This window comes from Myotis daubentonii, chromosome Y (assembly GCF_963259705.1).
Source record: "Myotis daubentonii chromosome Y, mMyoDau2.1, whole genome shotgun sequence".
Classification (NCBI taxonomy): domain Eukaryota; kingdom Metazoa; phylum Chordata; class Mammalia; order Chiroptera; family Vespertilionidae; genus Myotis; species Myotis daubentonii.
This window is the reverse complement of record NC_081862.1, coordinates 12363673-12377487: the sequence shown is the minus strand read 5'-3', so window position 1 is coordinate 12377487 and position 13815 is coordinate 12363673. Positions and strand designations below refer to the sequence as shown.

The 13815-nt window shown below is 47.9% G+C and overlaps 1 protein-coding gene across 1 annotated transcript; it reads right to left on the bottom strand.

The window, feature by feature from the left end:
* Positions 1-6167: 6167 nt before the first annotated feature.
* LOC132225562 (melanoma antigen preferentially expressed in tumors-like) lies at positions 6168-9122 on the bottom strand (the record flags this gene model as incomplete). Its single annotated transcript, XM_059680658.1, has 3 exons — positions 6168-6723; positions 7821-8426; positions 8812-9122. Coding segments are annotated over 3 exons (1473 nt in total), but the record flags the coding sequence as incomplete, so codon positions are not given.
* Positions 9123-13815: the final 4693 nt, after the last annotated feature.

Sequence of the window (13815 nt, the reverse complement as noted above, 5' to 3'; positions counted from 1 at the left end):
GGACAGATATATGCAAGAAAATGAAACTAGACCACCAACTTACACCATACACAAAAATAAACTCAAAATGGATAAAGGACTTAAATGTACGACAGGATACCATAAAAATTCTAGAAGAATCCAAAGGCAAGAAAATCTCAGACATATGCCGAAGCAATTTCTTCACTGATACAGCTCCTAGGGCACTTGAAACTAAAGAAAAAATGAACAAATGGGACTACATCAAAATAAAAAGCTTCTTCACAGCAAAAGAAACCATCAACAAAACAACGAGAAAACCCACTGTGTGGGAAAACATATTTGCCAATGACATATCTGATAAGGGCCTAATCTCCAAAATTTATAGGGAACTCATACAACGTAACAAAAGAAAGATAAACAATCCAATCAAAAAATGGGCAAAGGACCTAAATAGACACCTTTCAAAAGAGGACATTCAGAAAGCCAAGAGACATATGAAAACATGCTCAAAGTCACTAATCATCCGAGAGATGCAAATCAAAACAGCAATGAGGTACCATCTCGCACCTGTCAGACTGGCTATCATCAACAAATCAACAAACGACAAGTGCTGGAGAGGATGTGGAGAAAAAGGAACACTTGTGCACTGCTGGTGGGAATGCAGACTGGTGCAGCCACTATGGAAGACAGTATGGAGTTTCCTTAAAAAACTGAAAATGGAACTCCCATTTGACCCTGTGATCCCACTTCTAGGAATATATCCCAAGAAACCAGAAACACCAATCAGAAAGGATATATGCAGCCCTATGTTCATAGCAGCACAATTCACCATAGCTAAGATCTGGAAACAGCCTAAGTGCCCATCAGTAGATGAATGGATTAGAAAACTGTGGTACATCTACACGATGGAATACTATGCTGCTGTAAAAAGGAAGGAACTCTTAACATTTGCAACGTCATGGATGGAACTGGAGAGCATTATGCTAAGTGAAATAAGCCAGTCAATAAAGGAAAAGTACCACATGATCTCACTCATTCGTGGACAATAGAGACCATTATAAACTTTTGAACAATAATAGATACAGAGGCAGAGCTGCCTCAAACAGATTGTCGAGCTGCAGCGGGAAGGCCGGGGAGGGTTGGGGGGCAGGAGGTAGGGGGGTAAGAGATCAACGAAAGGACTTGTATGCATGCATATAAGCATAACCAATGGACATAAGACACTGGGTGATAGGGGAGGCTAGGGGACTGTCTAGGGCGGGGGGATAAAATGGATACATATGTAATACCCTTTGTAATACTTTAAGCAATAAAAAAAATAAAAAAATAAAGCATAGTGATTAATCATAAAAAAAAAAAAAACTACAGGACTTTGAAAAAAGAGATAGAGGAAGACATAAACAGATGGAGGAACATACCGTGTTCATGGATTGGTAGAATCAAAATCATTAAAATGCCCACACTACCCAAAGCAATCCATAAATTCAACGCACTTCCCATGAAAATACCAATGGCATACTTCACAGATCTAGAACGAACTCTCCAAAAATTCATCTGGAATAAAAAAAGTACCAGATTACCTGCAGCAATCCTGAGAAAGAACAAAGTAGGTGGGATCTCAATTCCAGATATCAAGCTGTATTACAAAGCCACTGTTCTCAAAACTGCCTTGAACTGGCACGAGAACAGGCATATAGGTTAATGGAATAGAACAGAGAGCCGAGAAATCAGCCCGAACCAATATGCTCAATTAATATTTGACAAAGGAGGCAAGAACATACAATGCAGTCAAGATAGTCTCTTCAATAAATGGTGTTGGGAAAATTGGACAGATATATGCAAGAAAATGAAACTAGACCACCAACTTACACCATACACGAGAATAAACTCAAAATGGATAAAGGACTTAAATGTCCGATGGGAAACCATAAAAATGCTAGAAGAATCCAAAGGCAATAAAATCTCAGACATATGCCAAAGCAATTTTTTCACCAATACAGCACCCAGGGCACTTGAATCTAAAGAGAAAATGAACAAATGGGACTACATCAAAATCAAAAGTTTGTGCACAGCAAAAGAAACCATCAACAAAACAACAAGAAAACCCAGAGTGTGGGAAAACATATTTACCACCATCATATCTGGTAAGGGCCTAATCTCCAAAATTTATAGGGAACTCATACAACTTAACAAAAGGAAGATAAACAATCCAATCAAAAAATGGGCAAAGCATCTAAATAGACACCTTTCCAAAGAAGACATTCAGAAAAACAAGAGACATTTGAAAACATGCTGAAAGTCACTAATCATATGAGAAATGCAAATCAAAACAACAATGAGGTATCATATCACACCTGTCAGGCTTGCTATCATCAACAAATCCACAAAGACAACTGCTTGAGAGGATGTGGAGAAAAAGGAACAATGGTGCACTGCTTGTGGGAATGCAGACTGGTGCAGCTACTATGGAAGACACTATGGACTTTCCTCAAAAAACTAAAAATGGAACTCCCATTTCACCCTGTGATCCCACTTCTAGGAATATAACCCATGAAACCAGAAACACCAAGCAGAAAGGACATATGCAGCCCTATGTTCATAGCAGCACAATTCACCATAGCTAAGATCTGGAAACAGCCTAAGTGCCCATCAGTAGATGAATGGATTAGAAAACCATGGTACATCTACATGATGGAATACTATGCTGCTGTAAAAAAGAAGGAACACTTAGCATTTGCAACGGCATGGATGGAACTGGAGAGCATTATGCTAAGTGAAATAAGCCAGTCAATGAAGGAAAAATACCACATGATCTCACTCATATATGGATAATAAAGACCATTATAAACTGATGAACTATAACAGATAGAGAGGCAGAGCTGCCCCAAACAGATTGTCAACCTGTAGCGGGAAGGCCGAGGATGGTTGGGGGGCAGGAGGGAAGGGGGTAAGAGATCAACCGAAGGACTTGTATGCATGCATATAAGCATAACCAATGGACATAAGATACTGGGGGATACGGGAGGCCAGGGTATTGTCAAGGTCAGGGTGGGGGGGAAAGCACACATATGTAATACCCATTGTAATACTTTAAGCAATAAAATTTAAAAAAAAGAAAAAAAAAGAGAACCATCAATGGTGAGAGAGAATCCTTGATTGGCTGCTTCCTACAAGGCACCTACTGGACAAAGAGCCCACAATGGGGACATGTCCCAGCCTGGGAATTGAACTGACCTCCTGGTTCACAGGTCGAAACTCATCCACTGAGACAAGCAGTCCAGGCTTTGGCTCTTCTTTATTCAGAGTCTTCCCTTTGGAATCCGTGTGCTCCAGCTGCCCTGTATCCAGCCTGCCTTACTGCTGTGCAGTTTGGGGGACTCTGGGGTACATTCTAGTACTAAGGAACCTACTATGTGTGCCTTCCTCTCCCTGCTTGCTTTCTGATATCCTAGAGACCCTGCCCATAGGGCCTTCATGTATAAGATGCTTGTGCACCAGCAGTCACCTCCTACCCATGCCCCTTCTGTGCCCATCTTCACAGATGCAATCACTGTCTAAGCTTTATAAGCCTCATTGCCTTGATACTATGCTTTTCTGAATATTTTGATGGAAAAGTCCAGATTCCAATATTTTGCTTTAATTCTCAGTTGTGGTCTACAGAACAAATAAAGCGTCAAGTGCAGGACACTCTGTTTTAGAGGCAACATACAGCAATGAGTTTCCTTTTGTTTTGTCTTAATATGGTGGGTTTTTAAAATTGATTCTTTAGAGAGAGGTAAATGGAGTGAGACAGACACAGAAGCATGCATTCATGTGAGAGAGAAACAATATTGGATGCCTGGGGACTGAACCAGAAACCTGGACATGTGCCCTGGCCAGAAATCAAATGGGGTAACTTTCTGGTGCACAGGACAATGCCCAGAAACACTGGCCAGGGTGCACTGACTTCTATTTTCTTCCTTATCTTGCATCTGGTGGTTAATAAATACTATCAATGCTAATAACAGTGGGCAATTCCAGAGGAGGACATGCAGACAAGAGCTTTACATAAGTTGGCCCCACAGGTGAATCTCCACACAAGGTAATGGGCACGAGCTCTATGTGTGGAGGAATTAACACCCAGACCACAAGATGTTTTGCCTTTGGCCTTCCTCCCTCAGAACCTGCAAATTTTTATGCTTTTCCTCAAATTATAGAGGTTCTGAATCATATTATGGACACTATTTCCTGTGAAGGCGGGGATGGGAAGACAAGGTGCATGTCAGACAGAGGGACAGGGAGAGGGAGATGGAATAGGAGAGAGAGAGGAAGAGAAAGAGAGCGTTTGCTGTAAGAGATATACATTTTCTGACCCTTGTTCTCTTATCCTCTTTTTTGGGGGGGTGGGGAGCTCACCGACTGTTACTGAGACTTCAGCATTTTCTCTTCCCACTCGAAGAAGCAGAGTGTGCCTGGCCAGTGTGGCTCAGTAGGCCTATGAACCAAGAGGACATAGTTCAATTCTCAGTTGGAGCAGGAGCTGGAGTTTATGCCTGGATCCCCAGGTGGATGTGCAGGAGAAAGCCAACCAATGATTTTGTCTCATTATTGATGTTTTATCCATCTCTCCCTCTCCCTTCCTCTCTGATATCAATAGGAAATGTACTAAGAAACGGAAAAATGAGCTCGTAGGATGATGGACCCAAGCTAGAAGATTGGAAGGTAGAAGAAAAGAAAGGAATGGCAATAAAAAGAGAACGAAGGGCCAGGTGCTGTATGTGACAAGCTAGGAAGTTGCTGACACCCAGCAGAGAGCAGCAAGCACATGAGTGGCTGGCACTGAATGAGAGGCAGTAGAAGGAGAAAAAGCAGGACTGACTTCCTCACAATTAGGGAGACATACAGGCAAATGGAGCCCTGCCCCTGGGCCTGGATGTGTGGGCTTCTCCCTAGGTGCTCCTCTGGCAGGCCACTCAGTGAGCAAACTGAGACAGCCTAGGGCCAGAATGCAGTGGCAGGTGGGCAGGGAGCCTATTCCTTCCTGGCCAGCTAACTGTCCACTGACTGTGGGATCCAACAGCACACTAGGACATCTCCCCTTCACTTGGTTGTATTGACCCTCAGGGTGGCCCTCCATACCCCCATCTCCCCGGGGTGACCTTCACCTGTGTCCACTTAAGTGCTCTCCGGGAACTGGCTTGGGGTTGTCCACTCTTCAGACGCGGGGCCTGTCACTGGCTCAGAGTTGCTTTACCACCTCCTTGATTAATGGGAAGGAGGATCATGAGGGGAAAGTATTCCAACATTAGACCATCCTCTACCAAAGGATGTCCTATTCTTAGGACAGGACACAGAACAAAGCAGAGGTTTATTCCAGCTCAGTATTTTGCTGAAAAGAATGTAAATGTGTTTACAGGAACTTGAATTCAAGAAGGGGCTGGATCCAGGGGAATGACAGGCATGGACTTGTGAGGCCAGGGCTCTGGCTCCCTGGCAGGCTGATGTCCCTTTCAGTACTGGGGGCCTGACTTGTGCACAGGGAAGCCCTACCATGGAGCAGACACAGGCCAGAGATGGAGGCTCCCAGTGGGGAGGAGTGTTTGAGTCCAGGGACTGGACTAGTTACCCGTGATGGCCCCAGAGTAGTTGTACCTCGGTGGTGCTCACTGGAAGCCACTTGTTCCAGTCCCTGTGGACGCAACAAGTGTGCGCTGACCCACTGAACAGTCACAGAGGTGAGTAGGTACCAGTGCACCAGAAAGAACCCACCAAACCAAAAAGGATAAATGGTGATGTGATCTCCTGGAATCAACCTCAACCAGCCTAATGTCTGCGCATCACAAGGCTCATGCCTTCTTACTTGGCCAGTAACTGCAGGTGGGAGAGTTGGGCTAACATGTCATTGAGGACATCAGTCTGTTAACATCCAGTTCTCTTTATTACTGACATTTATTCACAACCATTCAAGAAATGTAATTCCCGCATCTACCACCCAAGCCTCAATCCCTCCCCCTGAGAGATTCAGGTGCATATTTCTAACTCCTTAGGACAAATCTCCCCAAAGAAACCATCCAGTCCCCTGTAAGCATTTCCCCCCAACCCTGAGTAGCTGTCTGAAACTGGCTGCTGTGTTCCTGAACGGTACACTTATGTCTGGGCTTCAGTGCCCAAGTGCCCAGAGTAAAGCCTATGAGATGTGCACCCAGCTAGACACTCAAGCAACAGGATCACAGAATGGGAGTTGGGTCATGGAAGGTTCTACAGCCACAGTGAGGACAGGGGTAAGCACAGAGCCAGACCATGTCGGGCCGACCCAACTCCTGCAGCATATGCTTTAGCACAGCATGCATCTGGGCAAGTCGGCCCAGGTTGATGTTGCTGCTAGTTTCCTCATAACTCTCCACGGGCGCCGCATAAATCACGCAACTCAGCTTGCTCAGCCCGACAACGTGGCGAAGCAGGTCCTCCAGGATGGTCATGGAGATGGGGTTTTCACAGAAACTTAGGGTTGTGAGCTGGGAGCAGTGGCTCAGGGCTGGCAGGATGTCCAGGAACTGGTGGTCCATGATCCCACACTCATCCAAGTCCAGGTCCTGGAGAGTGGGGGAGGCTCTCTCTAAAAGAAATTGGAGTGACCGAGAACTGATAATGGTCAGGTTGAGCCCACTGAAACTCAGGCTTTTCAGCTGGCTGACATTCAGATGCTGGGAGAGATGTCTAAAGTCTCTTTCGAAAAGCAGGCAGTTAGTGATGGACAGGGTCTCCAAGGGGCTCTTCAGGCACCTGGGGAGACATAGAGCAGTTACATGTGGGAGATGGACCTGGTGAGCAGAGGCAGGTGAGGATAATGCAGGCCTTCAGGGTAAAGAGGCCCATGTCACCAAAGCCTACAGTGTTCCAGATGATGATCAAACCCAGGATGTTGCACAGTGAAAAGTGACATTCAAGTCCGAGCAAATTTGAGTGGCATCTTTCTCCATCTGTTATCTGCTCCGTGATGGATTCAACTGGATGAAACCTCACACACTCCATTTACTCATCCGTCAAGTGGAGCACATCATACCCTCCAGCCCAAACACACAGGTGTTGTGAACATAAAGGTGGGAGGAGCTCAGAAAGGAGCCTGCCCCAGGGTCTGAAGCAGGAGGCAACCAGTGCATTTTAGTATTGGAGACATGTCCTGAATTGCCTGCAACTGGGGCTTCCTTCCAGCCACAGCCTAGACCCCTGTCACCACCATCACTTAGCCCAATGAGGCCTCTGGCAGATGTGCAGAAAGGGCTAACCTGGGCACAGTCAGGCAACATCCAGCAAGGGCTGCCACCCTCCAGGAACTTAGATCACTGCATTGTCTACAAACCACCTATCCCATTTCGTAATGCCTCCCTCCTGAATCCTGCATTTACCACGCATTCCGTTTGCAAGAGCCTATGGCAACCCTTGGCAGACAGGTGACTGAGGCAGGTTTGGAGTGAAAGGCTGCCATGGCCAAATCTCTAAGTGCGGAACTTAACCCCTGAAACCTCACCTCTGATTGGCTTTCCCCTTGTCATTGCAATCCTCACTTGGTTCTATTGCATCATTTTCCCTTCAACACCACTTACAAGGATGCCCAAAGCTACCATCCCCTGGCCCGAATTCCTAGCAAGGAGTCCCTTTAGTAGCCTCTGTCCTAGTGCATACGTCCTACCTTTATCTGGGGGGTTATGTCACAACATGCAAGGTGACAGAGCGGTGAACAAGACACTGACTGTGTGGCCCGTCTAGTGGCTCAGGCACTCTAGCACTGCTGAGGGACGGCACACAGGAGAGCCCGTCACTGTGCACTGAAGTGGAGAGGGACTCGCTCTGGTCGGCAGGGAAAGCTCGCCACCCCTCACCTGAGGATTTCATCCAGGTGGCCTCTGAGGATGGAGACATCGTCCAAATTGAGCTCCTGGAGGTGGGGCAGGTTGAGGAATTGAGAGGTGACCAGGCCAACACACTGCTTCTCCTGCTCCAAGGTGGTGTGAGAAGACGTGAAGACGTGGGAGAGCAGGAACCGGCGCAGATTGCCCATCTGGCCCAGGTAAGGAGCGAAATTCCTCAGAGTGGACAGCTTCCAGGTACAGTTTACCTCCAAATCCTGGACAGAGTCCAGCTGCACCATATCCAGGATGTTAGTGTTTTGCTTCGACATCGCAAAAACCTTCAGCTTCTTAGAGCAAAGGTGCAGCAAACCTCTCCTCTCGCTGACTTTCTTAATCAGGTAGCTGAGGGACTCATCAAGGACACCTTTCTTGAGGCAAAGGTCTATTAACACCTCCACGGGGGCCAAGGGTGGATTTGGCCTGGCCGTTAAGCTGTGCACTTTCCTCCTATTCCTCATGGGCTGCAGGGCCTCAGGCTCCAGCAGTGAGCACACATGGGCTCTGGTACCTGCCCACACCATCCAGAACTCCAAATGAACTCTCTTCTGTAAATTAAGCACCTGCAGTTTACATCTCCTGTGGAGAAAATAGGAGATATGCTGGGATGCATTAAGATAACAATGAGTAAGACCATGAGCTAGGCATCTGGGCAGCTGGGCCAGACACCGCACTGGACTTTGACTCCATGCCCCAGGAATCAACTGCTCCTGGTGCTACTGGGATCCTTCATGGTCCCCATTCCTGGTACCTTTAGGTGCCACCAGGAAGGAGTGGGCTCGTGTCCCTTCGGTCACCCTCGACAATTTCATCAGCCGTATATATCCGAAGCCTGTTCCTAGAATGACCCTAGCAGTGGCTCCAAGGCCTGCCTCAGCTCTCCCTTTGGCCCTGCCCACTCCCAGATCCCAGCTGTAACTGCTCAGATCCCCAGGGTGCGACCCGGCTACTGAATCCCCCATACCTGGGTCGAGGGTCCTGGGCAAGCATGGCATCGAGTCCCTCGAGCACAGCCTGCAAGATATCCTGGTAAGACTGCCGATGGTTCATCAGGGCCCCCAGAGGGAGGCAGGGGAAGGGCCAAGCCTGCACCATGGCCTTCAGGACTCTGCTGTGCTTCCCAGTGAAGGCTGTGATGAAAAGAGGTGGGAAGAGCTCCATAGGAAGCCACTCCAGAGCAGCGATGGCCGAGGCTTCATCCCGCAGCAGGCTCTGACATGCCAGTTCCAGGAGTCGGCGTGGAGCTGGGAGGCTCATCCCCATGAAGCTGCTATGAAAGAGATCCTGGGAGACAGCCGGGAGCAAGGCATCTTGTCAGGCTGAGCATGAGCAACCCCGGTCCTTCTCCCTTCAGAGGGACCAGCTGAGGGCCAAAGGCACTGCTCTGGCAACAACTGGAGCACCCCCAATTTACCCCAACTCCGTTTTCTGCTTAGGGTTGCAAATCCACTCAGCCCTGCCTCTACTCTGCCACTGGAAGGACAAGAACCAGGCACCAAGGAGGGGTGAGATGACCACTGGACCCCTCCCGCATCTGCCCACTGGCTAGCTGCAAATCTGCTGTGCAGTGAGGACTGGGAAACCAGAGAGATGATCCCACCCTTTCCAGGGAAAACATTTCTGAGGATCACTGAAGGACTGAAAACACCTGGAGTAGGGAGCAGCCCGTGGCCCAGGACTGCCTCTTGCTAAGTTCCAGGAAATAAAATAGATGGGGAAGATTAAGGAACACCCACACAATGGGTACCATTGAGGCCTTTGACACATTTTAAATGAGGCATATAAAAGCAGCACAAACGTTTTCTGAAGCATGGGGGAGCTGGAGGTGAGAAAAATAACCGTTAATTCCAACATGTACATTTTACTGGGTGTCCCTTCTATGAATATTAGAATGACCATTTTATCTATGACAACAGAGGGCTCACATGTCACAACTAAGGCTCCTCTCAATAAGAGACTGCAAAGCCTGGTCAGTGTTGCTCACGGCGTTGAGCATCCTCTCGTGCCCCCCAAATGTCACTTGAGGGCTACATTCCTAGCCCCCGTAGGGTGTGGGCAGGAGCCAGCTGAGGGATGTTTCTCACATCAATGTCTCTCTCTCTCTCTCCGCCCACTCCCTTCCTCTCTTTCTAAACATCAATTGGCTGTTATGAAAGACTTTCATTAATACCGGTTTTCACACACACAGCCCGGCCTCTACAAAACTACAAAAAGGATTTTGCCACTTTGGCCTACAATAGGCTCCTTAGCAATACTCGACTTTCAGACACAGGGAAAACTTGCCCTGTGAACCTCTATGAATGGCAAACATCAAAACAGAAATCAAAACATTTTGGATTAAGGCACACCTGCATCCAGAGGCAAAGGCAAAGTCTGCTCATTTGTAAGGAAAAAAGGACAAATCTCTGGGATCTTGGCTTGCAGGTCCTTGGGGACCACCTTAGGCTCCTGACTCACCAGAGCGGCGTGGTGCAGGGAGCCCTGTGCTCAGACCTGGACATTGACTCTCACGCTCTAGCTTCTGTTCCCTCCTCGGCCTCCTCAGAAGCCATTATACCCCGTCTGACCACACCTTCCTTTTGAGGTCCTAGCTGAAATGGCTACTTCCACCTGAGAGCAAAACCTTAGTCCTGGATCTCCAGGCATTTAACCATGATGGGGCTTTGCACTCTCCACACCTCCAACTGAACCCTAGGTCCATTCATGAAAGGAAAAGAAAAGGAAACCAGCCTGGAAGTAGACTTAATGGGGGTGTTGGGGCCACATAAAAATTCCCTAGTGTTCCCATTAACACCCCTTTAGAGAGACAGTGGTATCATCTCCAGAGAAAAAGAATTTCAATGCAACAGTATTGAGTACCAAACAGTCCCTGAGACTTGAGGTTACTTAGAATTGCAAACCCCGTGCCCATTCAAAGAGGAACAGAGGGATAGTTGGTCTTCCATATTTTGAGGAGCAAGCCTTCCCCAGAGCAGGTCAGGCCAAAATCACATCTAGGGATTGATCAGGAGAAGGGAGGGGCTGCACGTTTGGAATGGGACCTAGGGAATTACCCAGGACAAGGTGAACATTGGGGAAACTCAAAGACACTGACTGCATCAACTTAAGAACTTAAAAGGCTAGCGGTGAAGAAGGAAACTGGGTGGATCCCTTAAACCCAAGCTGACGGGGAGTATAGGCAGGAGATTCTGTCACCCTCCCTCTGTGGAGGTAAAGGGCATTTCCTCTCAGAAAAACCAGATCAGCTCAGCAACCTGGCTTGAGAAAATTAAATGTGAAAACGTGGGTTGTGGAGAGGCCAGAGGAGGGGTGTGGCAGCTGAACCTGGGATGTGACATACACTTTTGAAAGCCACTGAGGGCTGAGAGTCGTAGGCTCTTGGGAATCTTGGAGGCACAGAGAAAAATAAATGTGGGCAAAAAGACCTGTGTATCCTTACCAAGGAGCTGCTACAGAGGGCATTCTCTTTAGCTCAGGCATCCTCTTCCACATCCCAACCTTACACAGGCAGCAGCTTAGTCCCAGCCAAGTTCCAGGGGCCGGGGCCCTAAACATGACTGCCAAAGTCTGTATAAATAACTAATGTTTGCTCAACCCCAGGGAACAATCCATGCAAATTTGGCTTCGAAAAGCTCCTTTTGGGCCCAGGCCTAAAACTCTTACTCAGATTGTGAGGGAAGATGTCCTCTCTCAGGACAAAGCACAGTGCACAGATACACCTTCCCCTTCAGAAGATTTGAAGCTGTACTTGGCATGTAAGGATCTGCCATAGTTTGGGATATCCCCATGCTGTACTGAGTCACACATTGGATCTTATGAAATCGAGGGAGACACAGACAGAGAGAGAGCTACAGAGCGCGGGGAGGGGGAGAGGGGGGGCAAAGAGAGAGAGAGACAGAGGCAGAGAGGAGCAAATTTTCTGTAGGCTCTTCTGTACGCCCTGCATTGTGATGCCCAAACAAGTTTCATATTCCAGGCAGAGGGACCATGTAACAGATTACCACAGTGGTGTTGACCTGAAAATTGCAGACTGGCTGATGAGGTTTCTGGAAGAGGTTCAAACTGTAATGAGGTCAGCAGTTGAGTCTAGACTTGGTATCATGGGCTTAAAGCCTGAGTGGTGCCACCTGGGGGTGAGATTTTCTCTTTAACACAAACATTACATGCACTGGCAGAAACTGGAAAATTGTAGGAGCCCAAGCTCAGGAAACTTCTATGAGATCCCCGTGTCCTGGAGGTACAAGGAGGCAGGAGGGACCACTTAGAATGACCTAGAAACAAAGTCTGAGTGAACATGCCTTCTTCACGAGCAAGAAATACTCCTCTATCCAGCCCCGCCCCCCCATACGGAGCCTGCTTTCCCAGGGCATGTGCTGTGGCACTGGGGGCAGGAGAACTTCCTGCCCAACATTGGATACGCTGTGCCGACTCCCAGCACCCACACATGAATTTGGGGGATGTTTTCACCACATCCTGGTCACCTGCCACCTGCTCTCATCATGGCCCTCACTTATGTAGAGGACACAGTAGCCTCTGAGCAGATGAGTAGGGCCGTCCTCTGCAACTGCCTTCTCCAGTCACAAAATCCCTACTGCGATCCCAGGTCATCTGCCCTTGTGACCGCTTTTTAAGGAAGGGGGTCCTTAGAATGTGCTCCAAGTCTGGGACCCTATTTATGCATCCCTGGAATGTCATTCAGCCCATCAGGAACCTGATGCTGGGGACACCCACTGATAATAGAAATCAGGAGTTCTCCCCAATTCTTCTGAGCTGTTCTGGAGAATGTGACAAGCTACAGTGTACAGAAAGAAAATCAACATCCCAGGTGCCTTTCTGGATCCAAAGAGGCACCAGAGAGGCAGGCGGATGCCCTTCCAGGGTTCCAGAGCAAGCCCTGACTCTGTGGGCTTTCAGAGACCCTGGGGACTAGTCCCCATGCATTGGCTTTCCCATCGTCCACTCTCTTAACCCAGCCTTTGAGCAGACACCCTTCCAGCTGGCTTCTTTCCCTCTGCAGTCAGACCTCTTCCTACTCTGACTTATTCTGTCCTCTGTGCCTTTTTCAAACTCACAAGTCTCTGCTGGCATGACCTGACATGCCTGTCCCCAACAAGACCTGGTTGCACTTCAGACCCAATGACATCTAGACCTAAACAAGGGATTGCCTCTCTTTCTTTATCCCCCATGAGAACATGCCTCACATCCAGGACATGCCTGGGTCTAGCCCTTGAATGCCAAGGACGCTGTTGGAGGGCTGGCAGGAGGCACTGGCACAGAGTGGACATGTTCTCAGGGATGTCCACGGGACGGCTGATCCTGGCCCGCCAAAGACAGACTCCTCTCCTCTCTCACTTTAATCCTTGATTTACTCAAGAACATTTACTGAGTGCCTAAGGTGCAATCACTGCTATTCCGGGTGATCTGCAGGGACACCTCCTGGGAATGTCATGGTCTTCCTCAGAGTATCTCTGAGGCACGAACCCTCACCTGACAGAGTAGACAAACGAAAAAACAAAACAACTGGGCTGGAAAACGAGTAAATCACAGGGTGGTCTTGCTCTGCACTGTAGAGCACGCCTCACAGAACGGTAGCTCCAGCTAATACCCTGCCCAGCAATCCTAATAACCATAGGAAAAGTTGTTATTTTTCAATGGCCACTACAAATTTTTATCACAACATTAAAAACTGTTAGAAACATACAATACATGCAAATAAATAAAGTAGTAAAATCACTATTTAGCACCCTGTGATTTTAAATGTTTGAGAATTAGAAAACTGACATGCACCTTTGCAAACTATTTCAAGAGTAGTTTAAAAATGGCTTGCGGGTCTTCTGCTCATACAACTTTCCACACAGAGTGAGAGTCTTTTCCATGCCTTGGTCAACTGTCACATTGCTTTCTAGGTTTGGATAAGCTTCCAAGGTCCCATCCTTCCTGCTGCCTACGTGGGCACCTGTCTCTGGGA